This window comes from Syngnathus scovelli, chromosome 6 (assembly GCF_024217435.2).
Source record: "Syngnathus scovelli strain Florida chromosome 6, RoL_Ssco_1.2, whole genome shotgun sequence".
NCBI classification, from domain to species: Eukaryota; Metazoa; Chordata; class Actinopteri; order Syngnathiformes; family Syngnathidae; genus Syngnathus; species Syngnathus scovelli.
This window is the reverse complement of record NC_090852.1, coordinates 2,314,439-2,340,208: the sequence shown is the minus strand read 5'-3', so window position 1 is coordinate 2,340,208 and position 25,770 is coordinate 2,314,439. Positions and strand designations below refer to the sequence as shown.

At 49.0% G+C, this 25,770-nt stretch overlaps 2 protein-coding genes across 2 annotated transcripts; both read left to right on the top strand.

Moving 5' to 3' along the window:
* The first annotated feature begins 350 nt into the window (after positions 1 to 350).
* Positions 351 to 3,682, top strand: LOC137840395 (uncharacterized). Its single transcript, XM_068651190.1, has one exon. The coding sequence runs from the start codon at positions 1,743 to 1,745 to the stop codon at positions 3,060 to 3,062; it is 1,320 nt and encodes a 439-aa protein (XP_068507291.1). The 5' UTR covers positions 351 to 1,742; the 3' UTR covers positions 3,063 to 3,682.
* Positions 3,683 to 5,272: 1,590 nt separating this feature from the next.
* Positions 5,273 to 7,882, top strand: LOC137840396 (uncharacterized; the record flags this gene model as incomplete). The annotated part of the gene is made up of 1 exon (XM_068651191.1): positions 5,273 to 7,882. A coding segment is annotated over one exon (828 nt), but the record flags the coding sequence as incomplete, so codon positions are not given.
* Positions 7,883 to 25,770: the final 17,888 nt, after the last annotated feature.

The window sequence follows — 25,770 nt, the reverse complement described above, 5'->3', positions numbered from 1 at the left end:
GACACGACTCTGGTGGGTCTCATCACGAAGGGCGACGAGACTCGGTACAGGTCGGAAGTTGACCTTCTGACCACGTGGTGCAGGGACAACAACCTCCCGCTGAACGTCAATAAGACCAAGGAAATCATTGTTGACTTCCGGAAGGGTCACACAACACACCTGCCGCTGATCATCGATGGTGCTGTGGTGGAGAGGGTGAGCTGCACCAAGTTTCTGGGGGTGCACATCAGTGAGGACCTCTCCTGGTCCGCAAACACCTCGTCACTGGCAAAGAAAGCTCAGCGCCGCCTGTACTTCCTGGGGAAGCTCAGGCGTGCATGTGCTCCTCAGGCAGTCCTGTCTACATTCTACCGTGGCACCGTTGAGAGCGTCCTCACCAGTTGCATCGCTGTCTGGGGTGGTAACTGCCCTGCAGCGCATAGTGAATACGGCTGGTAAGATTATTGGTGCTTCGCTCCCCTCCCTGAAGGACATTTACACCTCCCATCTCGCCCGCAAGGCAACCTCGATTGCCAGAGATGTGAGTCACCTGGCTCACTCTTTGTTTGACCTTCTGCCCTCTGGGAAGAGGTACAAGAGCCTGCGCTCCCGCACCACCAGACTCGCCAACAGCTTCTTTCTCCAGGCTGTTAGGGCCCTGAACTCGCTACCCCCTTCTGCGTAGCATGCGGCACTGTTGCGCTATTTTCGGGAATGTCTGCTGTACGCGCACTTGCTCCTTTTTTTCTGCTTCTCTTATTTATTTATTTATTGTTGTGTTATTTATTCATTATTTATTCAGCACGCTTTTGTTATACTTGTTTACTTGTTTGTCTGTTGTGAGCCATGTCTTGTCACCGTGGGATAGGGGGGAACGAAATTTCGGTTTCTTTGTGTGTCTTTGGCATGTGGAGAAATTGACAATAAAGCTGACTTTGACTTTGACTTTGACTCAATGTACCTACCCAATACAATAGTAAGGTTTTTTTGTACTACAGTGGAGGTTGGATGGTCAGAAAGTTACGTACATTCAATTTTTGACTTTCACACAATCACGCATAGGAGTCGCACAAGGCGACAGTTAACAAGACACCCTACGACTGCACCGACATGAAAAAGCAGAGGCGACTGCTATACAGTTACAATAAAGTTGTGACAGTCTGTTGTCGTTCGTCTGAACTTTGTATGCCCTTTTGTGTATGTGTGCGTGTTTGTGTGTGTGTGTGTGTGTGTGTGTGTGTGTGTGTGTGTGCGCGCACACCCTGTGTGGGTGCGGGCGTGTGAGGAGAAAGAAGGCATGGATAAGAATCTTTTTTAAAACAGGAGGCAATAAATGGGAAAGCCCCTGTGTCATAAGTAGTCTTTGGTTAGAGGGAATCATTAGGAAGTGTTCAAACTCTTCCCGCAAACGCGCCTATTTGCCAGTTAAATGGGCACTACAATTGACTACGAGAGTTGCAAACAACAGATGAAGAGCAGTCCTTGGCAGATTATATGATCAGGACGCTCAAACTGTGTCAAAGACAAATTTACTGCCCCCTGATCTTTCCTCCTCACAGGTCGAACACCCCATCAATCCAGGAGACTAGGTCTACATCAAGGTCATCAAAAGAAAGAACTGGGCCAGCCACGATGGGAGGGACGATTCCAAGTCTTGCTGACTACTGCAGTGAAGATCGCTGTACGGCCCAGTTGGATTCACCTCAGCCACTGCAAGTTGCAGAGAGTGCTGGACCCCTAATTCGGAGTGGTGGGGCGTCTCAATGATGGTGAAGCGAACAACGATCCCCACTCCGCTAGGCGAGGGGATGTCCCGGTGTCTCTGCTATCCTAGTAGCAATGGGGATCCATATGCCAGATGGATCCTCTGCTGCGTTGTGGTTGGAGCGTACTATGGTCTATGGACTCATCTGAACAGAGCAAATGACAATGTTGACCGTGGAAAACGATGGTCAACCGATGAGAACTTTGAAGCCGTACAAAACCAACACTTGGTAGGCCTAGAGAACACAATCTTACTTGCATCCCGTTTAAAAATCCCTGATCGACCGATTACACTTAAACTCGGTTTTATGAATATTAGATCGCTTCATACGAAAGCAGTTCTCGTTAATGACCTTATCACGGAACATAATCTAAACGTTTTCGGTCTTTGCGAGACCCGGTTAAAACCTAATGAACTGCTGCCGCTTAATGAGGCCTCGCCTCCAAATTTTGTGAGCTCGCATGTGGCGCGTCCTCGAAAAAAGGGTGGGGGTGTCGCCCTCATCTCAAATTCTGAGCTTAGATTTAGGCCTCGCTCAATTCACGTATTTAAAACATTTGAAGTTCTCATTGTGCAATCCACTGCTTTACCGTCATTCTATCTTGCTGTGATTTACCGTCCACCCGGGGCTTACTCTGGCTTCCTGGATGAATTTTCAGAATTGGTGGCTGATCTAGTGACAAATGCAGATAATATAGTTATCATGGGTGATTTTAACATCCACATGAATTCACCGTCAGAACCACTGACTTCGGCATTTCAGACTTTAATCGATACGTTTGGTTTTACACAAGCCGTACAGGTAGCAACGCATAAGAATGGAAATACCTTAGATCTGGTATTATCCCGGGGACTAGCAACCTCAAATATAGCAGTACTGCCATACACTACTGTTTTGTCTGATCATTTGTTAAGAAAATTTGAAAGTTTAATTCCTTGTCAAAGACAAGAGAGCAATCAGAATTATAGCAGCCGTAATTTTAACTCCATGACTTCAACTGCGCTATCTGAGTTACTGTCGCCGGCAACCGCCATGTTTCCCGCATACAGCAGCTCTATTGATAATCTTACAAATAAATTAAATGCGACATTATTAAAAGCCATCGACTCTGTGGCGCCGCTATGTCTGAAAACTCACCGTATATGGCCAACTCCGTGGTTCACAGATGAAACACGTACGCTTAAGCAATTATGTAGAAAGAATGAGCGCAGATGGCGTTTAACCAAACTTGAGGTTTTCCATCAGGCATGGAAGGACAGCCTCCTGAAATATAAAGATGCGCTTATTTTAGCAAAAACTCTGTCAGGCTTGGAGTAGGGAGAAGACTCGAATGCAGAGTTCCAACCAAAGGTGTTTTATTTTCTTCAACGGAAGGCAGCACAAAAAACAAAAGGCGCCTCAAGACGAGGGACAAAAGGCAAAAAACAAAGCGCCTCAAAACGAGGGGAAAAAAGGGCTGGAGACAGCAAACAAAAGGCGCCTCAAACTGAGGGAAAAATACTCTGGCAAAAAACCCTAACTAAACAAATCACAGAGCTGGGCAAAAGGTATCTTCTCTCTAGGATCTCGCGGGGAATTTCTGTGAGTTCGTGATCGTTGGTGTTCATGACAAGGTCAAGACGCACTGGCACCAGACAAGGGGAAAGACGCAGGTTATATACACACAGAAGGAGGGGAACACAGGTGTAGACAATTGGGTCACGACACAGGTGCAGACACTTGGGATCAGGGAAGTCACGTGACCGGACGCACAGAGGAAGGACACATGAACTGGAACGAGAGGAGAGTTACAACAATAAAACAGGAAGTGACAAAAACAAAACACGACAGCATGACAAACTCGTTATTTTTCGCAAGTCATTAATCTCAATAAAAACAATCCTAAATACCTATTTGATACAGTGGCAAAGCTAACTCTACGCCAGCTGACCCCCGATAGCTCCTTCCACTCAGCTGACGAGTTTATGAAATTTTTTGCTCAAAAGATTGAGTCCATTAGGGACGAGATCAAGAATACCATTCCAATCACTCCGCCGGTTACGAGTGCTGGGGATCATGCAATAACCCTCTCAAATTTTAAAAGCATGTCCCTTGAAAGGCTTGGTGAGTGCGGCTAAACAAACAACATGTTTACTCGACCCGCTTCCAGCCAAACTACTTAAAGAATTATTTCCAATTTTAGGACCGTCCATCTTAAATATAATCAATCTGTCTGTTTCCTCTGGGATAGTGCCAACAGCCTTTAAAACCGCTATTATTAAACCGCTACTTAAGCGAGCAAATCATGACCCGGACTGTCTCAGTAATTATAGGCCAGTTTCAAACCTCCCATTCATAGCAAAACTTCTTGAAAAAGTAGTAGCGCAGCAGCTTATTGATTACATGGTCGCTAATAATCAATATGACTCTTTTCAGTCTGGTTTTAGAGCTAATCATTCCACAGAGACAGCACTTGCTAAAGTGACTAATGATCTCCTCATAGCTATGGATTCAAATACGTCGTCTGTATTGTTACTACTCGATCTTAGTGCTGCCTTTGACACTGTATTTTAGAGATTTGCTCACTCCAACTTATTTTGCAAGAACCGCACGGTAGACAAGCAAGTTCTTTTAGACACCTGCAGGTGGAGAGTTCACTCGTTGAAGGAATGAAGTCTAAAAACTCTCCCTCCTGCAAGGGCATATTTATTAAGAGAAACAGAGTGGGGGTAAGAGTAGGTTGAATAGGAAGCCCTTGTGCTCTAGTCAAAACATATCAGGGGATGTTTTACGACCTTGTGGAGGATGGGACAAGGTAGGTTATTTATTACCGGTTGCATTCCAAACATAATCATACGATAAGGATAATCTGAAAAACCCTAACACTGTAGACTTAGATATTTTATTAGGGCGTCTTAAAAGTTGTGTTGGTATCTCAGGGTCAGCACTAAGCTGGTTCTATTCCTATCTACCAGACAGGACGCACCGAGTGGTCCATGGCAATATGCCCTCTGAGCTCTATAATGTTACGTGTGGTGTCCCACAGGGATCGGTACTCGGACCGATTTTATTTAATATTTATATGATTCCGCTTGGGGACATAATATGTAAATATAGTATTAGTTTTCAATGCTACGCGGATGACACCCGTATATATGCCGTTATCAGTGACAGATCCGCGGGACTGTTGTAATCTCAAGGCGTGCTGTTAGGGTTTTCCAGGTTATCTTTATCGTAGGATTATGTTGGAATGTAGACTATAATGATTAACCAATCTTGTCTTGCTCTCACAACGCAGTAAAATAAAGTGGTTGCTTCCTCTGCCTGATTGACCAGCTGCAGAGGAAGCAATCAAAGTTGTTCTGTTTCCCACAACATCGTAAAACACCCCCTGCTCTAATCTTACCAGAGGCCGGGGGTTCACCAAACCTGTCCACTCTCACCCCCACTCTGTTCCTCCTAATAAATATGCCCTTGCAGGAAGGAGACTTTCAGATTTCATTCCTTGAGCGAGTGAACTCTCCACCTGCAGGTGTCTAAAAGGACTTGCTTGTCTCCCGTGTGGTTCTTGCAAAATAAGTTGGAGTGAGCAAATCTCTAACACGTGCCTTGCGGAGATCAAGCAATGGATGTCTCTCAACTTCCTTCGTCTTAACCCAGATAAAACTGAGTTGTTGATAATTGGTCCAGCTCGTTATCAACACTTGTTTAAGGAAACCACTATAACTATAGATAACCGTACTATCACTCAGAGTGATACTGTAACTAATCTCAGGGTAATATTTGACCAAACGCTCTCCTTTCAAAAACACATTAAGAATATAACCAGAATTGCGTTTTTTCACCTTCGTAATATTGCTAAGATTCGTCCGATCCTCTCAACCGGTGATGCGGAAACTATTATACATGCGTTCGTCACGTCGCGCCTGGACTACTGTAATGTATTATTCTCTGGTCTTCCTAAGTCCCTCATCAAAAGTCTACAGTTAGTACAAAATGCTGCTGCGAGGCTGCTCTCACGGGCAAGAAAATTTGATCACATTACCCCAATATTAGCCAACTTACATTGGCTCCCGGTCCATTTAAGATGTGACTTCAAGGTTCTTCTACTAACCTATAAATCACTGCATGGCTTAGCGCCTTCATATCTCGTCGACCTAGTCGTTCCTTATGTTCCGTCTCGTAACCTTCGTTCGCAAAACGCTAGTCTTTTAGTTACACCGAGGGCCAAGAAAATGTCTGCAGGTTCTAGAACATTCTCTATTCGGGCTCCAGAGCTTTGGAATGCCCTACCAATGGATATTAAAACTGCTACCTCAGTAGAAACATTTAAGACACGTTTAAAGACACATTTCTATGAGATGGCCTTTAACTAACTTGTAGTGGCCGATTCGGCCGGAGTTTGTTTTTGTTCTCTCTGCCCACCCCCCTCCCTGGCTGGGGAGGGGGTTAGGTGGCGCAAAAGCTGATAGCGGCTAGCTGGATTCTTGGGGACCAATTCAAGATGAGGAAACTGCAGCTCAACCTCCTTGAAGACACTGCCAGGACAATCGAGGGCACCTCCGTCATCCATTTTTTTAATTGATTTTCATATTATGTATTACTTGTACCCTCTCTGCATCCATTACAACCTGGTGATCCTGAAAGGGGGATCCTTCCATCTGTGGTCCCTTCTCAAGGTTTCTCACTTTCCCCTGGTAGGGGTTTTTGAGTTTTTCTTTGCCCTTTTGGGATCTTAAGATCAGGGGATGCTTTGAGAATAATTGTCAATTTTTGTCTATGTGATGCCCTTTGAGACTGCTTGTGATTTAGGGCTATACAAGTAAACTTCACTTGACTTGACTTGGTACCGGTATGTAAAGGTCACTGTGAGAGCTCACACACAGGAGGGACGTTATGTGTGTTCGAAACTCCCCTCTTCCTCCACACAAGGTCACTTGGAGGCCAGAGCAATGAATGTCACTGAAGCGAAATGTGTGGCATCCATGGGAGGAGTTGGATATCAACACCAAGCTCTCACAATCAGTGATGCCGACCCATCCCGCTCTGGACTTGCAGACTATGATGAACTCTTCTGGGCAAATCTCAATGTGACTGTTAGAGGATGAACAATACCACAAGTGGCCTACACAGGGAGACCAGCTGGAGTGAATTACACGTTACATCCAAGGTAACGGGACCCACAAATGCATTAACGACAACTGCTCTCCAGGAGGAAACTGGATGGGAGCTTTGGACATCACCGCTGTGTGCCAGGATGAGAGAGAGCCGTTTTCAAGGCGTAAGGGCTCTCCTACCAACATGGCTGCACCATCGGACGGGACCTACTTCATTCAGAACGGATCGTGGTTTTGTGGTTATAAGAGTTGTCCGATGCTGCCTGCCAACTGGACACGAGTGTGTGCACCAGTGTGAGTGACAGACCACACCTACAGACTAGAACATCATCAGCTGACGAAAACACGAGCACATATACAACTTCTTAGACGTGACAGATGTGATAATGATAATGAAATGTGGATTGCGTAGATGCTGTTCTGCTGAGCATGTTTTACAGAAACTTGTTGGTTTGACCATCAAAAATGCTTCGTAAGTGATGGATACAATGATGTACTGTTTCTGTGTTTTTCTTTTTCTTTTTTTCATTGTTAGCATTCTGGTCGCCTAAGGCAGAGGGACCGTGTGAGACTTTTCCTGCTAATAACATCTGGCCAGCAGATTTTTTGCTTACACAATAAGTTTGATCTGGGGTATTGAGGGAAAACCTCATCTTCACTGGAAATTGTTGCTTTGTTGTTTTTTATTTTTACTATTCTTCTTTTTTCGTTATATTTTCTTGCTTGCCTTTCTTGTTTGGGGTGGCATAATCATATGATAAAGCAGGAGGGAGATGTCAGGGTTTTCCAGGTTATCTTTATCGTATGATTATGTTGGAATGCAACCTGTAATAAATAACCTAGCTAGATTAGTTTTATGCTTATGTTGGAATGCAACCTGTGATGAATAACCTACCTTGTCCCATCCTACACAAAGTCGTAAAACACCCCTTGCTATGTTTTGACTAGAGGTCAAGGGCTTTCTCTATTCAGTCCACTCTTACCCCCACCCTGTTTCTCTTAATAAAAATGCTCTTGCGGGAGCCGAGAGTCACACCTTCATTCGATCATCGCTGTACACACAGTGACGAATGGACTCTCCACCTGCAGGTGTCTAAAAGGACTTACTTGTCTCCCGTGTGGTTCTTGCAAAATAAGTTGGAGTGAGCACAACTCTAACACTTCCCAGTGTCCGTCTTCATTCAAAACACAGGACAACAGTACAGGCAAGGCACTGTGTTCAGGTAATGTTACTCACAGCTACAATCTGGGAGAGTTTGTGTGGATTGACACTGACCTTGGTAGCAGTTGCAAGGAAGTAGCCTTGCTTGAATTTCCCTTCAGTCTGGAGCTAAAAGAGAAGACTTTTACTTTGAGAGCAGTGATTGGCTTTGAACCAGGACTGACCCAGGATTCTCTTGGGCATTATGTGGCATACTGCAGGAGGACTGCATAAGTGGAGTGAAAGCAGCATCAGTAAATACTAAGATCTTCCCACATGCTGTGTTCTACACGGTGCAGTGATGCATTGTTTGAATTGTTGGAAAAAATTTTTTTGATAATGTTCCCTTTGACAAAGAAAGTGATTTTTTCACGTTTTCAAGTTTCTTTTTCTGGCTGTCATCAATTTCACATACATGTATTAGTTGTTGCATTAATTAATGTTTTGGAACAGACATAGACTCATCAGGTATTTAGGTTGCGGTGAACCTTTTTCACGTCAGATGTAATTGAAAAAAATGATCATATAGGCTTATTGATAACAAGGAAATTAATCAATGAGCACGATAAAAACATAATAACAGAAATATCCTCGTACTAAAAGCCATTTCCCGCAGTGAAGGTTTTCTGTAAGCTAAAAAGCAATCTAATGTGAAACTGCAGTCGATATATTGGATAACAACATTTAGGCATAAATATGCATACTCGTTATTTAAAACCTACTATAAGTAAATCGTAAATCTACATTCTGGCTTACATCGTTCACGCCAGGAGACGCAACATATTCACTGACTAATCCGTTGATGCACAGGAAGGCAGTTCACTCATTGACTCATTCGCGAACAGGAAAGCCAGGATTCGTTCCCTTACTGATCCGTTCTCGCGGTGAACTGGAACTCAGTGAGTGAACGGGAAATGCAATTCGCGACTCGTTCGTGAACGGGAAGTTACGTCTTCTTCGTTTAGTTTTATCGCGAGTGGCACCAGCTTCAATGCACATGATCGACATCTACTGGTTGAAGTTATATGAACGGAAAAAAAGAACGAAGATTCGTTCACCCTCGTTCACTGAAAAGATTTTCAACTATGGATTTTCGGTCGAAGCAGGGGGTAATCAGTAAAGGAAGACCAACTCCGGAGTTAAAAGTTTTAGACAACGGGACTTCAGAACGGAGTGGTACGCACGATCGAAAACAAGTTTTTGATTTCATGTGCTTTATTAAGTGTTAAGTGTTAAGTGTTGCGCGATCTTCAAATTAAGCTCCACTGAGGGCCACTTAAATTTTGGAACGTACATCAGGACTTTAAAAATATTTTCTAAATTTTAGAGACAGCATCTGTCACAATAATGCGACCAGTGCGGTGCAGTTGCGCGGTCGGCGACGCACTACTGTTGCGTGTTCGGCGGTGTGCTGCAGTTGCGCGATCGGAAATAACATATGCTCCCTGTACACTTAGGTCCACTTAAATTTTGGAAAGTACATCAGGATTTTAAAAACATTTTCTAAATTTCAGCGCGGTGCAGTTGCGCGGTGGGCGACACGCTACGGTTGCGCGTTCGGCGGTGCGCTGCAGTTGCGCGATCGGACAAATATGCGCAAATGAATAACTGCTTAAAAAAGGCGGGTTTTTTGGGGGGTTTATTTTGTCTTGAAACGGATATTTAAAAAATTCCATTATTTGTAATGGGAAAAATAGATTCGGAATTTGCCCGATTCGCTTCTCGAACCGCCTTCCGGAACGGATTGTGGTCAACAACCAATGTTTGACTGTATTTTTGCTGTTCTTGTTAAAGTCACACTTACATGTGAACTGGAAATGACAATAATAACACAAAGCCAAATTGAGCAAATTGGCTATTTCAGAAGTGTGTGTAAAACTGGTAGCCCTTTGCCTTAATCAGTACCCAGGAAGTAGCTCTCAGTTTAAGAAAGGTTGGTGACCCCTGGTGTAGGTGTTGTATTATAGAAAGAAATGTGTTAATTACCCGAGCCAATTATTATTATATATAATAATTTGGTGGGGGTTGTGTAGTTGTATTGTTTGATGTATATGAGTTTCCACGGGATGTTGTAAAAAAAAAAAAAAGCCGTATCAGTGTGTGTGTGTCATTGAACGATTCGTTTGAACGAATCTTTTGAGTGAACTGATACTAAAAATTCAGTTCACGTAAAAGAACGGGAATGCACATCACTAGTAGACGATTTAAAAAGGGTGTGGGGAGCAGGATGTTATTGCACAGCAGTGATTCTGAGACTCTAAGAGTGGTGTGAGTTCATCAGAGCAACAGCCTGGGGGAAGAAGCTGTCTCTGTGTCTGCTGGTTTTGGCGTACAGAGCTCTATAACGCCGTCCGGAGGGGAGTAGTTCAAACAGACTGCAACCTGGGCGAGAGGGGTCTGTAGAGATGTTACTTGCACGTTTCCTGGTCCTGGACAGCTTCAAGTCTTGGATAGATGGGAGGTTGATCCCAATTATCTTTTCTGCAGTCCTGATTGTCCGTTGCAGTCTGTGCTTGTCTTGTTTGGAGGCCGATCCAAACAAGACAGTGATGGAGGTGCAGAGGACAGACTGGATGATGGCAGTGTAGAAGGTCTTCAGCAGCTCCCGCAACAGGTTGAACTTCTTGAGCTGTCTCAGGAAGTACAGCCTCTGCTGGGCCTTCTTCCGTACAGAGTCTATGTGGCTGGTCCATTTCAGGTCCCGAGAGATTGTGGTTCCCAGGAACTTGAAGGTGTCTGTGGAGAGAATAGTATTACTGCGGATAGTGAGGGGTGAAAATGGTGAAGGGTCTCGCCTGAAGTCCACTGTCATCTCCACGGTTTTGAGCGGGTTCAGCTCCAGGTGGTTTTAGCTGCACCAGTGGACCAGCCGCTCCACCTCCTGTCTGTACGCAGTCTCATCACTGTCCCGGATCAGTCCGATGAGAGTGGTGTCGTCTGTATACTTCAGGAGCTTCACAGGAGAGTGTGAGGAGAAATCATTGGTGTAGGGAGAGAAGAGCAGTGGGGAGAGGACGCACCCCTGAGGAGCGCCAGTATTGGTGGTCCGGGTGTCAGATGTGATGCTCCACAGCCTCACACGCTGTCTCCTGTTGAACAGGAAGCTGGTGATCCACTGACAGGTGGAGGCAGGCACCGCGAGCTGGATGGGCTTCTGTTGGAGGATGTCAGGAGCGATGGTGTTGAATGCTGAGCCGAAGTCTACAAACAGGATCCTGGCGTACGTTCCTGGGGTGTCCAGGTGGTGCACGATGTAGTGCAGTCCCATGTTGACCGCGTCATCCACCAACCTGTTTGTCCAGTAGGCAAACTGGAGGGGGTCAAGCAGGGGGCCTGTGACATCCTTCAGGTGGCTCAGCACTAACGTCTTGAAAGATTTCATGACCACAGATGTCAGAGCGACAGGTCTATAGTCATTCAAACCTGTGATGGCGGGCTTTTTGTCCACTGGAACGATGGTGGAGCTCTTATAGCACGAGGGCACCTCACACAGCTTCAGGGAAAAGTTGAAGGTCCGTGCAAAGGTGGGTGCCAGCTGTTCAGCACAGACTTTCAAGCAGGAAGGTAACGCGCCGTCTGGGCCCGGTGCCTTCCTGATCTTTTGTCTCCGGAAGATCTGCCGCACTTCCTCCACACAGATCTGGAGTGCGGGCGCAGCCTCTGCAAGAGAGAGAGTAGATGACAAAGGTGATGGAGGTGTGGACAGAGCGGTTGTGGGGGGAGGTGAGTATGTTGATTGTGATGCAGGAGGTCCTGTTGTGTGGGAGGACCAATCAAACCTACAGTAGAACCTGTTTAGCTGGTTTGCAAGCCTTGGGCTCTCCACAGTTCGTTTCTTGAAGCTCGTGATGTCCTGCAGACCTTTCCACACTGTTGTACGTGCAGAAGGTCTTAGTCTGCACATACAGATCCTCACAAAAACTGATGTATGATGTGACAGTGTCAGTGAGTTCATGCAGGTCTGAAGTTGTAGCTTCAAAAACTCCCCAATCGGTGCAGTAAAACCAGGCTTGGAGGTCCTGCCTTGATTCCACTGTCCACCTCCTCACAGTCCTCACCACAGGCTTAGAAGTGTTTAGTTTCTGCCTGTAGGCCGGGATCAGACGAACTAGACAGTGGTCCGAGAGTCCTAAAGCTGCACGAGCCACAGAGTGGTATGCATCCTTAATTACGGTGTAGCAGTGGTCCAGTGTCTGTGCCCCTCTGGTGGGACACGTTATGTGCTGTCTGTATCTGGGGAGTCTGTGTGCGAGGTTCGCCCTGTTAAGATCACCCAGAACAATGATTAGTGAATTTAGTAGAAGTTTCTCCATGTCTGTCACCTGGTCAGCCAGCATCTGCGTGGCTTCACTCGCACGTGCGTGTGGTGGAATGTAAACAGCCGCCATGACGATCGAGGAGAACTCCCGTGGTGAATAGAACGGCCGGCAGTTTATGAAAAGTGTTTCTAGGAGAGGGCTGCAAGACTCTTTCAACACCGTGACATCAGTACACCAACTGTGTGGGGTGGTAGCTGCATTGAATGCAACATGAAGGCCCTGCAGCGCATAGTGACCACAGCTGGTAAGATTATTGGTGCTTCACTCCCCTCCCCGAAGGGCATTTACACCTCCCATCTCACCCGCAAGGCGACCACGATTGTGTGTGATGTGAGTCACCCCGCTCACTCCTTGTTTGATCTTCTGCCCTCTGGGAAGAGGTACAGGAGCCTGTGCTCCCGCACCACCAGACAGACCAACAGCTTCATACTCTAGGCTGTTAGGATCCTGAACTCTCTCCCCTCTCCACTGTCCGATGTTTAACAGCGCTTCTCTGGTAAAAGTGATCTGGGATGGACAGCAGAGGACACAGAAAACGCACAAAATAAGACAAAGAAACAGAGAGCGACTCACCGTGGCGGCCATCCGTGGCGCCATCATGACGTTTATGTGTGAAGACTGCTGATATGAGATTTTAATTAAAATAGTTAAAATAAAATAATGAATAAGCCACACTAGAGCAGCGTTCCCCAGCCATTTTTGTGACACGGTTAGGTGCCGGACAAATTTTACCGGGGGGGGGGGCGGTGTTGTGACGTCATTTCCTCCCCAGTCATGAATCTCACCGCACGTCACTGGTATAAGAGGCGGTTCTGGCTACCATCCATCGTGGCCCCCCCACTCGGACCAGGCGAGGGAAGGGTGGGACGAGAGGACAGGGCTGCGTGACAATATGGGCGCCCCAGTGCCCACTAAACAGATTTGAGATGGAACTGACTGAGCTAGAAAACTGGCAAAAAAAAATTCTTGAGAGCGCTCGTGCGCCCCCGCATGGATTGCGCCCTGAGCTTTCGCCCATATTGCCCAAGGCAATATAACGCGCCCCTGCTGGTCTGCTCGGTGGCAGGCCTGCTGGGTGAGAGGCCTGGTCCTAAAGTCTGCCCCCCCCGAAACCCAGAAGGACACTCAAAACACACAAAGGTGCCTAAATCAGCGCAGAGGCATGCAACATTGCGAGCCGATGGGCTGTGGGCATCGATTCTCACAAAAACAGGTGTACATGTTTACTGAATCCTAGGCACTTGTGTATGTTAGTGTGCGTCTGCACCACAGGGCAAGTACGATAAAGATCGGCCACATTCAGGGTCCAACGAGGACAAGGGAGCGAATCTCTGACAGGGGTCACTGCTGCAAGGATGCCAGGTTAGGCAGGCCAGTGGTCGACCACATTCGCTGTCCGACAAGAATGAGGGTGCAGATCTCTCATAGAGGGTGCAGTTGCGGCAACGAGGGTGTCCCTCTAAGCTGCGCAGCTGCGCCATTGCGCAATGCTCGCGCAGTCTCTGCACACAAGAAACTTTATGCTGCACACAAAATAAAATTCAGTATATACTGATTGATTAATATCCAATGTTAGACGTAATCCAATCGAAGTGGACGAATGATTTTCTTTCTGTGCCTTTTGGTAGTGTAAATCTGTGATTGACATGTGTCCAGCCAATGATATGATGTGGTTCACTTACGCTACATTGACAATGCCTGAAAATGTGTCCTGCCCATTTGTGCGGTGCAGATTAGCTAGCTAGCAACAGTGCGGCAGAGTCAAGAGATGCAAATGCTAAGTGAGCTAACCTTTTAAGATGGAATGGCTGTCGGAGTGTGTGCAAATAAAAGAGCAAAAAGTGAAACTGGATGTGATTTTCTCATTTTCGAGTGAGAAGGGTCTACTATGCAAAACATGCAGTGAAGCCAAAGTGGCAGGCGGAGGGAAAAATATGAACTGAATGGAAATTTGGCTACCTGAAGCATCACATTCAGCATAAATGTCATTTGAAAGCTATTGGAATTGTACAAAGACTCAAGATGGGACAGGGGATCGGTACATTATTGCGAGAGAGCGCAAAAGGCTGACAGAAAAGGAACGAGCTGTTACACAAAATAAAATCCGACCCCGAGCAAGTTAAAGTTCTCATTGACAATATTTTACTGATTTACTGACTTACTTACTTGCTTACTTGCTTACTTACTTAATTAGGAACGCAAAAGACCGACAGAAAAGGAACGATATGTCACACAAAATATCCGACCCCGAGCAAGTTAAAGTTCAAGTTCTCATTGACAATATTTTTTTTATTTATTTATTTATTTATTTATTTATTTATTTATTTATTTATTTATTTATTTATTTATTTATTCTGTGAGTGAGTGAGTGAGTGAGTGAGTGAGTGAGTGAGTGAGTGAGTGAGTGAGTGAGTGAGTGAGTGAGTGAGTGAGTGAGTGAGTGAGTGAGTGAGTGAGTGAGTGAGTGAGTGAGTGAGTTGGTTATTTAGTTATTTAGTTATTTATTATCGGTCAGTCTCACAGTTAGGAGTGTACCGGTTCGATTCCACCTCCGACCCTCCCTGTGTGGAGTTTGCATGTTCTCCCCAGAACCGCGTGGGTATTGAGCACTCCAAATTGCCCCTAGGTGTGAGTACGACGGCCGATGTTTGTTCGTCTCTGTGTGCCCTGCGATCGGCTGACAACCGGTTCAGGGTGTCTCCCGCCTACTGCCCGATGACTGCTGGGATAGGCTCCAGCACACCCGCGACCCCCGTGGGGACAAGCGGTATTGAAAATGGATGGATATCTATCTATCTATCTATCTATCTATCTATCTATCTATCTATCTATCTATCTATCTATCTATCTATCTATCTATCTATCTATCTATCTATCTATCTATCTATCTATCTATCTATCTATCTATCTATCCATCCATCCATCCATCCATCCATCCATCCATCCATCCATCTATCTATTTCATCTAGTGTTGCACACAGTGGTCCACAGTGTGTATAGGGAGCTTGTGTGTTTGCACAGACAGTTGAAAAATTAGAGGGAATATTGGTGTTGCGCTCTCACAGAGGGTGCAGCTGCGAGGATATGGGCACAGATCTCACACAGGGGTCGCCGCTGCGAGAATGAGTGGCAGGGCACGCCGGTGGTCGGCCACATTTGGGATCCAACAAGGACGAGGGTGCAGATCTCTCACAGAGGGCACAGCTGTGAGGACGGCGACGTGTATTTCTCACAGAGGGCGCAGATCTCACAGAGGGGTTGCCACTGCAAGGATGAGGGGCGGGTCACGCTGGTAGGTTCCGAACGGCACCGACTGGATAGGCAGGACGATTGGTTTGGGACGGTCATGACCATGGTGTGAAGTCCTGAAGGCTTTAAAACACTAACTCAGGGGGTGCACGTCGAGGCGTGGGTGTCAGGTTCTGGGCAGCACCAACAGGATGGGCAGGATACCTGGGTTTGACCCGTCTTGACTGAGGCGTCTCGTCCTGAAGGCTCTGAAAGCCTGACTCAGGGGTGGACATTGAGTGCAGTGGATTCTGGGCGGCGCCGACTGGATGGATGAGACGGCTTATGGCATTTCGAGACTGAATCGCCATCATCCTGTAAGCTGACGTGTAACAGCACCCCGGGCTGCTGGTCAATGGCCATCCGAGCCACTGCGTGCAGATGACAAACAACATACTATGCACATAGAATAACTCGTCCCTAACTGCAGGCCTGCTGGGTGAGAGGCCTAATTCTAAAGTCCACCACCATAATATTCCAGTTGCACACATCAAGAAATACAATCAAACAGACAAAAAAAAAAAAATAATAATAATATATTATAATAAAAAATATGATGGGGCACCTCGTACTATATAGAGTCAAACCTCGGTTTTCGAACGTCCCGGTTCTCGAACAAATCGGAATTGGAACGAAAAATTGGAGATTATTTTGCTGCGGTTGTCAAACAAAAATTCGGAGGTCGAACCTCGCAGCACAATCAACATACTCACCTCCCCCCACAACTGCTCTGTCCACACCTCCATCAAAGTCAAAGTCAAAGTCAAAGTCAGCTTTATTGTCAATTTCTTCACATGCCAAAGACACACAAAGAAACCGAAACTTCGTTCTCCCCCATCCCACGGTGACAGGACATGGCTCACAACAGACAAACAAGTAAACAAGTATAACAACAGCGTGCTGAATAAGTAATGAATAAATAACACAATAAATAAATAAATAAATAAATAAATAAATAAATAAATAAATAAATAAATAAATAAAAGGAGCAAAAAAGGAGCAAGTGCGCGTACAGCAGACATTCCAGAAAATAGAGCAACAGTGCCGCACGCTATGCAGAAGGGGGTAGCGAGTTCAGGGCCCTAACAGCCTTGGGGGGGGGATCTCACAGAGGAGATAGTTAAATGAATCTTATGTGGCTGTGGCTGGCTCGTGGGGGGGGGGGGGGGGGGGGGGGGGTTGTCTCCCCTAGTCGGATGTCGTCAAAATGTGAATTCTGAAAGGGGGGAGTGGCCTCTATATAAAAATGAAAAAGTTCAATAAAAATAGAAAAACGAAAAAGGCAAATAAAAATGGAAAAATAACATAAAACTTAATGGGGAATGTGCACAGCGAGTGAGTGACATGTCTGGTGAGAATGAGGATGAAATGGGAAATAAGAAATGCCCCGAGAGCGAGGGCACGTGAAACAGGACAGGATATCTGGGACATCGCTGACCGGCTGTCACAAGAGAATAATAATAGAAAAGTCTCATAAAACGTGGACTTTTGTTTGGCAACAGATCCGGATGAAGATGTAAATTTTAGCTGTGAATGAGGCGGAAACACACTACGATTGGACACTGCTTGCGACAAGAGACATGCGCCACCTAGCCCCCGGAGGGAAAATTCCCGGGACGTGCTGGGATGTTGAGATCGCACCCAATGGCCGTATGGTCCGAGTGCGATTGTTGAGATGTTCGGTGGCAGCATTTGTCTCTGTCAAGGTCGCACAAAAAAGGAGGCTTGCTGCAGACCGCGGTTGGCAAATAGGAGAAGTGCGCAGCCTTGGCATCCGTAGCTGTGTGAATGGATGTGAAAGAAATACCGGCCAAGTCTGGGACCGAGGAGTGCCGAAGAGAAAGAAACGCGCAGACCACGTTGTTTGGACACTGATCAGATTAGGAGTGTAAGTTTGCAAAGTTTCCCCGGCGAAAAGCTGGGGCGTTAGCCTCTTAGAGATACTCTTTAGGCTAAATTACCGGGGTGAACTGGTGCGTTGCGGTCGTACCCAAGTCGACACGGTTCGATCCCAATTGTCGAGACGCACTGTGATAGCATGCACGCCTGTCAAAGTTTGATGAAATTTACGGCTTGAAACAGCCACTATAATGACCAAATCGCATAGAAGCGGTTGGAAAGAATTAAAACGGGGGTCGGATTTGGATCCCTTTTTGTGCTGTTTCTTATATGTTTGTGCTAATCTCTGTGAATGTCACGCCCGTGCCACTTCGCTCAGCCACACCCCTTTCGTTACCGTAATGTCTGTCACCTGCTTCCTCTTGTTACCCTGTGTATTTAAGCCCTGCCCGTGTGTTTCTCCCTGTCGGTGTCTACTGTTGTGTCCATTCCTGTTCGTGCCCAGTGTTCCTGTTCGTGTCATCTGGTTTTCCCTCGGTCTGTCTGAAGGCTCACGGTCAGAATTTTAATCTTGTCCAAGGGGACTTCATGTCGGTCAGTCTGTCTGTTTTGCTGGCCGTGAGTCTTCCTCCCGTCTGTGTCGTTCGTTCCCCACCTGCCTCCCTTCCAACTCCTTTTCCCTGGAATAAATCCTGGTTCAAGCTGCATTTGGTCGCCCTGGCTCAACTCATTCCTGACAGAAGACACCGACCATCACAGCGACCAGCGCTTGGACCAACCCTTTGCCGGCTCCCGCAACTGTTGCATGGTCGCCAAGGAGATGAGTTCAAGCGACGCAAGATGCACGGTTGCCCCCCCCCAAAACAGATCCGACGGCACGGATGTTGCGGCCGCTACTTGTTCCGGCGGCGCGGATCCAGCGGCTGTCACCGTCGGCCTTCAACGGTGCATGACGCACGGCCGCCCCCCGACCCAGTCCCTACGGCGCGGATGCTGCGGCCGCCACCAGTTCCGGCGGCGCGGATCCAGCGACCGTCACCCAGTCGGCTTCAACGGCGCATGACGCACGGCCGCCCCCCGATCCAGTCCCGACGGCGCGGATGCTGCGGCCGCCACCAGTTCCGGCGGCGTGGATCCAGCGGCCGTCACCCAGTCGGCCTTCGGCGGTGTGTGACGTGCGGCCACCTCCCCATTTCCTCCCGGCCCATGTTGGACAGTCTTGGATTTTTTTTTCTTTTTTGGGACGTCGGGAGCCGTCCCTTGTGGGAGGGGTACTGTCACGCCCGTGCCACTTCGCTCAGCCACACCCCTTTCGTTACCGTAATGTCTGTCACCTGCTTCCTCTTGTTACCCTGTGTATTTAAGCCCTGCCCGTGTGTTTCTCCCTGTCGGTGTCTACTGTTGTGTCCATTCCTGTTCGTGCCCAGTGTTCCTGTTCGTGTCATCTGGTTTTCCCTCGGTCTGTCTGAAGGCTAACGGTCAGAATTTTAATCTTGTCCAAGGGGACTTCATGTCGGTCAGTCTGTCTGTTTTGCTGGCCGTGAGTCTTCCTCCCGTCTGTGTCGTTCGTTCCCCACCTGCCTCCCTTCCAACTCCTTTTCCCTGCAATAAATCCTGGTTCAAGCTGCATTTGGTCGCCCTGGCTCAACTCATTCCTGACAGTGAAATCTGTATGTCAGTCTGTTGTCATTCTTTTGTGTGCGCACGCGCGTGTGGAAGTGTGCGCTCCGGGGGGCCCCAAGTGTGTGTGCGTGGAGGAAGGTAGAAATGGAGAATTTTTGAGCGGGAGGGGACCAAGGAAGGTGCCCGCGCTCACTCCAGGGTGCGTGCCCGTGGGACGGGAGTGCCAGGTTCGCACGGGGAGGGGCCGGCAGAATGATAACGCGGGCCTGGCCAGCCCGCAAAGTCAACATTTGATGAGCAAGGCCCCCCCCCCTCGTTCGTTCGAGCTGCCCGCCCCGGGGGCTACGCACTGAGGAATTCAGAGAGGCGGGGCCGGGTCCCCCGGGATAGGTCGAAGTGTGAGACTAACACAAATGGTGGATGACCAAATGCTGTTGGGCAAATAATGCATGAACGACATTGAATGGGCATTATTGAAACTGCAAAGGAATAATGTTTAACAGTTTGCTAACAAGTGGGGGAGGGGCACACTTGCACTAACTGTTACAATACTAATATATGTGTGTTTGTTTGTGTCTTAAGTAGAAAGTTAGGCTGTGGCAACAATAATTTATGGCAGGAAGCCACAAACACGGCCTGGGACAGCGAACTTTGTGACACAAGATAGAGGAAGGAAGAGAAGAAAGGGGGTTCACTCGTAAATAATGAGGGATCCAGTCGGGAGCGGCTAGCGCCACACTAGGCCATCTGGCAACTATGAGGGATATGAGACATTACATTTGTAGAAGAGTTCCAATACTCAAATAGACATAGAGACAGACGCGTTACAGAAATTAAACCAGTTAGTAATTGATTACGACAAAATAAGTAAGAAGGAAGGAGTATCTGTTGATTGGGATTAAATTAGGGGTTACAGTAGGTCAATAGTTTGTGGTCAACAATGCGTTACATGGAAAAAAAGCGGAGGAGAGTTCAATGAGGAGATATTGGGTGTAGTCTGTTGGTGTCAGACGCAGAGCAGGGAGAGGACTCGAATGCAGAGAGTTCAATGTCCAAAAAGGCTTTTATTGTCGCCACTGACAGTCGAACAAAAAACGCCTCACTAGGAGGGAAAAAAGGGAAAACAAAGGTGCCTCGAACCGAGGGAGAAAAAGGGGAAATCAAAGCGCCTCGAACCGAGGGAAATACAAAAACAAGGTAGCGATGTAACCAAGTTAACATCGGTGATCAAGGTTGCTCAAACAAGGCTTCTACGTGGAACTCGAGGGTTTCGTGATCGCTAGTGTTCTGACAAGGCAAGACGCACTGGCACTGGATACGGGGAAAGACGCGGGTTATATGGACACAGGAGGGGAACACAGGTGAAGACAGTTGGTCATTGGCGCAGGTGCACACACTTGGAATCAGGGGTTCACGTGACCGGACGCACAGGGGAAGGACACACCGACTGGAACGAGAGGAAAATCACACAATAAAACAGGAAGTGATCCGGACGACACATGACAGCATGACATAACCCCCCCCCTCTAGGGCCGGATCCCAGACGGACCCGGAGCATCGGGGTGAGCCGCATAAAAGTCATCTAATAGCCCGGGATCCAGGATATAGCTACGCGGCACCCATTGCCGCTCCTCTGGCCCGTAACCCTCCCAGTCCACCAGGAATTGCCAGCCTTGGCCCTTCCGGCGCACGTCCAGCAACTTCTTAACTGTGTAGGCAGGCCCACCCCCCACCGTCCGCGGAGGCGGAGGTGCCGCGGGAGCCGGCACCATCCCACTCTCCCTAACCGGCTTGACCTTCCCGACGTGGAAGGTGGGATGCACCGCAAGGGACCGAGGCAGACGGAGCCGCACAGCCGCTGGACCAACGACCTTGGAAATCGGGAACGGCCCTACAAAACGGGGGGCCAGCTTCCTGGAGCCCACCTGGAGGGGAAGGTCCCGGGCGGACAGCCAGACCCGCTGGCCGGGCCGGTAGACAGGCGCCGGACGACGTCTCCGGTCAGCCATCCTCTTCACCCTGTCGCCCTGGCGGACCAGTATGGCCCTTGCCGCCGCCCAGATGCGCCGACAGCGTCTCACCACGGCGCGTGCCGAGGTAACTGACACCTCCGGCTCGCTGGCGGGGAAGAGCGGGGGCTGGTATCCAAAGACGCACATGAAGGGGGACATCCCGGTTGCCGTGGTGGGAAGGGAGTTATGGGCGTACTCTACCCAGGTCAAGTTTTGACTCCACGACGAGGGGTTCTGGGTTACCAGACAGCGGAGGCCCGTTTCCAGCTGTTGGTTAATGCGTTCTGCTTGGCCGTTCGCTTCCGGGTGGTAGCCCGAAGTGAGGCTCACGGTGGCCCCTATAAGCTTGCAGAAGGCCCTCCAAAAGCGGGACACGAACTGGGGGCCCCTATCTGACACGACGTCCCGGGGAAATCCATGGATCCTGAAGACGTGGTCCATGAGAACTACTGCAGTCCGTTTGGCCGAAGGTAATTTGGGCAGGGCAATGAAGTGGGCCATCTTGGAGAACCTATCCACGACGGTGAGTATCGTCGTCTTACCGCTAGACACCGGCAGTCCCGTGACAAAATCCACAGAGATGTCGGCCCATGGTCGAGAGGGAATGGAGAGAGGCTGCAGCAACCCCACACGGCGGCCCGGAGTGTTCTTACTTCGCGCACAGATGGAACAGGCTGCAACATACTCCCGGACGTCCGCCCCCATGGAGGGCCACCAGAATCTTTGTTGGAGGACGTGCAGGGTTCTTCGCACGCCCGGGTGACACGTGAGCCGGGAGGTGTGCGCCCAGTGGATCACTTGGGATCGTAGTCAGGGCGGAACAAACAGTCTATTCTCGGGACTTCCCCTAGGGGGTGGATCATCGTGGTTTGCCCGCTTCACTAAGTCCTCTATGGGCCAGGTTACGGCTCCCACCACGCAGTGAGGGGGGAGAATGGGCTCTGGCTCTGTGGACACCGGGTCTGGGCTGTAGACGCGTGACAGCGCATCAGGTTTGGTGTTCTTGGCCCCCGGTCTGTAAGACAACGTGAAATGGAAACGGTTAAAGAAGAGGGACCAACGAGCCTGGCGGGAGTTCAATCGCTTGGCCTCCTTGATATATTGCAGGTTCTTGTGATCGGTCCAAACCAGAAAGGGGTGTTGGGCTCCCTCCAGCCAGTGTCTCCATTCTTCCAGAGCCTTTTTGACCGCTAACAATTCCCGATCTCCGAAAGTCATAGTTCTCCTCCGCGGGGGTCAGCCGTCGGGACAAAAAGGCGCAGGGATGGAGCTTGTTGTCGACCTGGGATCTCTGAGACAGGACGGCGCCGATTCCCTGGCTGGAGGCATCAACCTCCACCACGAACTGACGAGATGGGTCAGGCAAGGTAAGAATTGGAGCGGTGGTGAACCGCCTCTTCAGCTCCTGGAAGGCGGCTTCAGCCTCCGCCGTCCAGCGAAACGGAACTGTCGGGGAGGTGAGAGCGTGCAGGGGAGCCGCGGTGGCGCTGAAGCCTCGTATGAATCGTCTGTAAAAGTTAGCAAATCCTAGAAATTGCTGCACTCTTTTGCGGCTATCCGGTACCGGCCATTGGGTCACCGCGCTGACTTTGGCTGGGTCCATCTGGACCTTTCCTGGGGCTATGATGAAGCCCAGGAACGATATCGTTTCGGCATGGAACTCGCTCTTTTCGGCCTTGACATAAAGTCGATGGTCCAGGAGCCGTTGCAGGACCGACTTAACATGACTCTCATGGGTCCTCAAATCTGGTGAATAAATTAAGATGTCATCCAAGTAAACGAAAACAAAGTGGTCTAAGAAATCACTCAGAACGTCATTGATCATGGCTTGGAAGACCGCGGGGGCATTGGTGAGGCCGAACGGCATTACCCGGTATTCAAAGTGTCCCCGGGGGGTGTTGAAGCCCGTCTTCCACTCATCACCTTCCCGAATGCGCACGAGGTGATACGCGTTACGTAAATCTAACTTGGTGAATACCCGAGCCTGCTGCAACTGATCAAACACGGCCGACATGAGTGGGAGGGGGTACCGATTCTTTATAGTGATTTGGTTGAGGGGACTGTAATCTATGCAGGGGCGCAGGGTTCCGTCTTTCTTCCCCACAAAGAAAAATCCGGCCCCTGCAGGCGATGATGACGGCCTGATCAGACCTGCTTTAAGTGACGCGTCAATATAGTCATTTAAGGCCTTCTTTTCGGGGCCCGAAAGGGAATAAAGTCTACCCTTGGGGATCGAAGCACCGGGCAATAGGTCTATGGCGCAGTCGTAGGGACGGTGGGGTGGTAAGGAGCTCGCCTTGGCTTTGCTAAATACCTCCGCAAGTTGATGGTAGCATTTGGGTACTTGGTTTAGATCTGGAGCTCTAAAATCTGGTTCAGGAGACGCAAGGTCCGAGGGAGAATTGCAGGTGGACTTGATCGAAGGGTTCGGTTTGACACACGATACTTGGCACTGGGATGCCCACCCCTTTATCTCCCCTGACTCCCAGTTTATTGCAGGGTTGTGGGGTTTTAGCCACGGATAACCGAGGATAAGCGGATTCAGGGGGGAGGTGACTACATGCAGTCTTACTAGTTCATGATGAGTGCCAAACGACAATGAGAGGGGTTCGGTTATATAAGATATGTCAAAAAGGGCTTGTCCGTTAAGTGCCTTAGCCTTTATGGTTGTGTTCAAGGGTTCGGTCTTTACGCCTATGCCGCGAGCAAAAGCCCAGTCAATCAAATTCTCGTCGGCCCCTGAGTCAATCAACACCCCGAGCTCGAGTTCCTTGCCTTGGCAGGTTAGCGTCCCGACGGGTAGAACCCTATTCTTCTGCCGGACCACGGAGAAGGTGCTTACCCTCAGCGCACTCCGCTCCGGGCAGGAGAGGAGGACATGACCAAGCGCCCCGCAGTAGTAGCATCTGCCCTCCTGGCGTCGACGCTGTCTTTCCTCTTCGCTCAATTTGGCCCGGCCGAGCTGCATGGGTTCCGTCCCCTCGAGTGGCCCGGCCGGGATCGATCTTTGGTGGTGCGTCTCATGGGATGACCGCCCGCCCAATGATGCGGAAGGAGTAACGATCGCACCCCGGCTTGCGCGCTGCTTCCTCCACTCCTTTAGTCGGTTGTCAGTTCGGACGGCCAATGCGATGAGAGCGTCGAGCTCCACAGGAAGATCAAGGGAAATGAGTTGGTCCTGGATGGTCCCGGAAAGACCCTGGAGAAAAGCATCGTACAGAGCCGTCGAGTTCCATCCGCTTTCCGCGGCCAGAGTGCGGAAGCGGATCGCGTAGTCGCTGACTGTCTCTCGACCCTGGGTGATATGGGACAGCTCTCGTGCCTTCTCTCGGTCCATGGGAACTGGATCGAACACCATGCGCAGGGCCTCGATGAATCCGGAAAACGAGTGACAGGTAGCGGAATTCCTGGCCCATTCTGCGGTTGCCCACGTCCGGGCTCTTCCCGTCAAATAGGAGATCGTGTATGCCACCCGGGAGCGTTCCGTTGGGAAGTCGCTGGGAGCTCGCTCGAACTGCATCTCGCAATTCGTTATAAAGGCTCGACTCAGCCCGGGTTCCCCTGCATATCGTTCTGGGGAAGCCAGTCTGATCCCCCTCGCCAGAGGCGCGGGCGCCGGGTGGTCCACAGGGGACGTCGCTGTGGAACAGGGCGTCGCAGCTCGCCCCGTGGTCAGCAGAGCGAGGACGTCTTGCATCTGACGACTCAGCGAATCCACCTGGGCGGCCACCGCCTCTCTGAAGCCTTCCTGGTTCTTTACCAGTTCCTGAACGCCAACACTCAGAGCGTCTACCTGCTTCTGCTGTTGGCCCAGTTGCGCAGTCTGGGAGCGTACTTGGGCGACCAGCTGCGCTGTCTCTGCCGAGTCCATGTCTGGCCAGTGCGTAATGTCAGACGCAGAGCAGGGAGAGGACTCGAATGCAGAGAGTTCAATGTCCAAAAAGGCTTTTATTGTCGCCACTGACAGTCGAACAAAAAACGCCTCACTAGGAGGGAAAAAAGGGAAAACAAAGGCGCCTCGAACCGAGGGAGAAAAAGGGGAAATCAAAGCGCCTCGAACCGAGGGAAATACAAAAACAAGGTAGCGATGTAACCAAGTTAACATCGGTGATCAAGGTTGCTCAAACAAGGCTTCTACGTGGAACTCGAGGGTTTCGTGATCGCTAGTGTTCTGACAAGGCAAGACGCACTGGCACTGGATACGGGGAAAGACGCGGGTTATATGGACACAGGAGGGGAACACAGGTGAAGACAGTTGGTCATTGGCGCAGGTGCACACACTTGGAATCAGGGGTTCACGTGACCGGACGCACAGGGGAAGGACACACCGACTGGAACGAGAGGAAAATCACACAATAAAACAGGAAGTGATCCGGACGACACATGACAGCATGACAGTTGGGCCTTTTTTAATACCCTTTAATTGGTTTCCTGGTGTAGATAGGTTAGCTGCACAAGAGATTTAGAGGTTCAAAAGAAGGATATTTAAAAGAAAATAGCATTTTTGATTTGGACAATTGCAGGCTAACAGGAGCAAAAGAAAGAACAGCTGAGGAGCGGGATCCAATGGGTTCGGAGAGATTGGAAATTCACAACACCATATTCTAAGTCACATTTTTGAGCAAGCATGACACAGGTAATAACGTA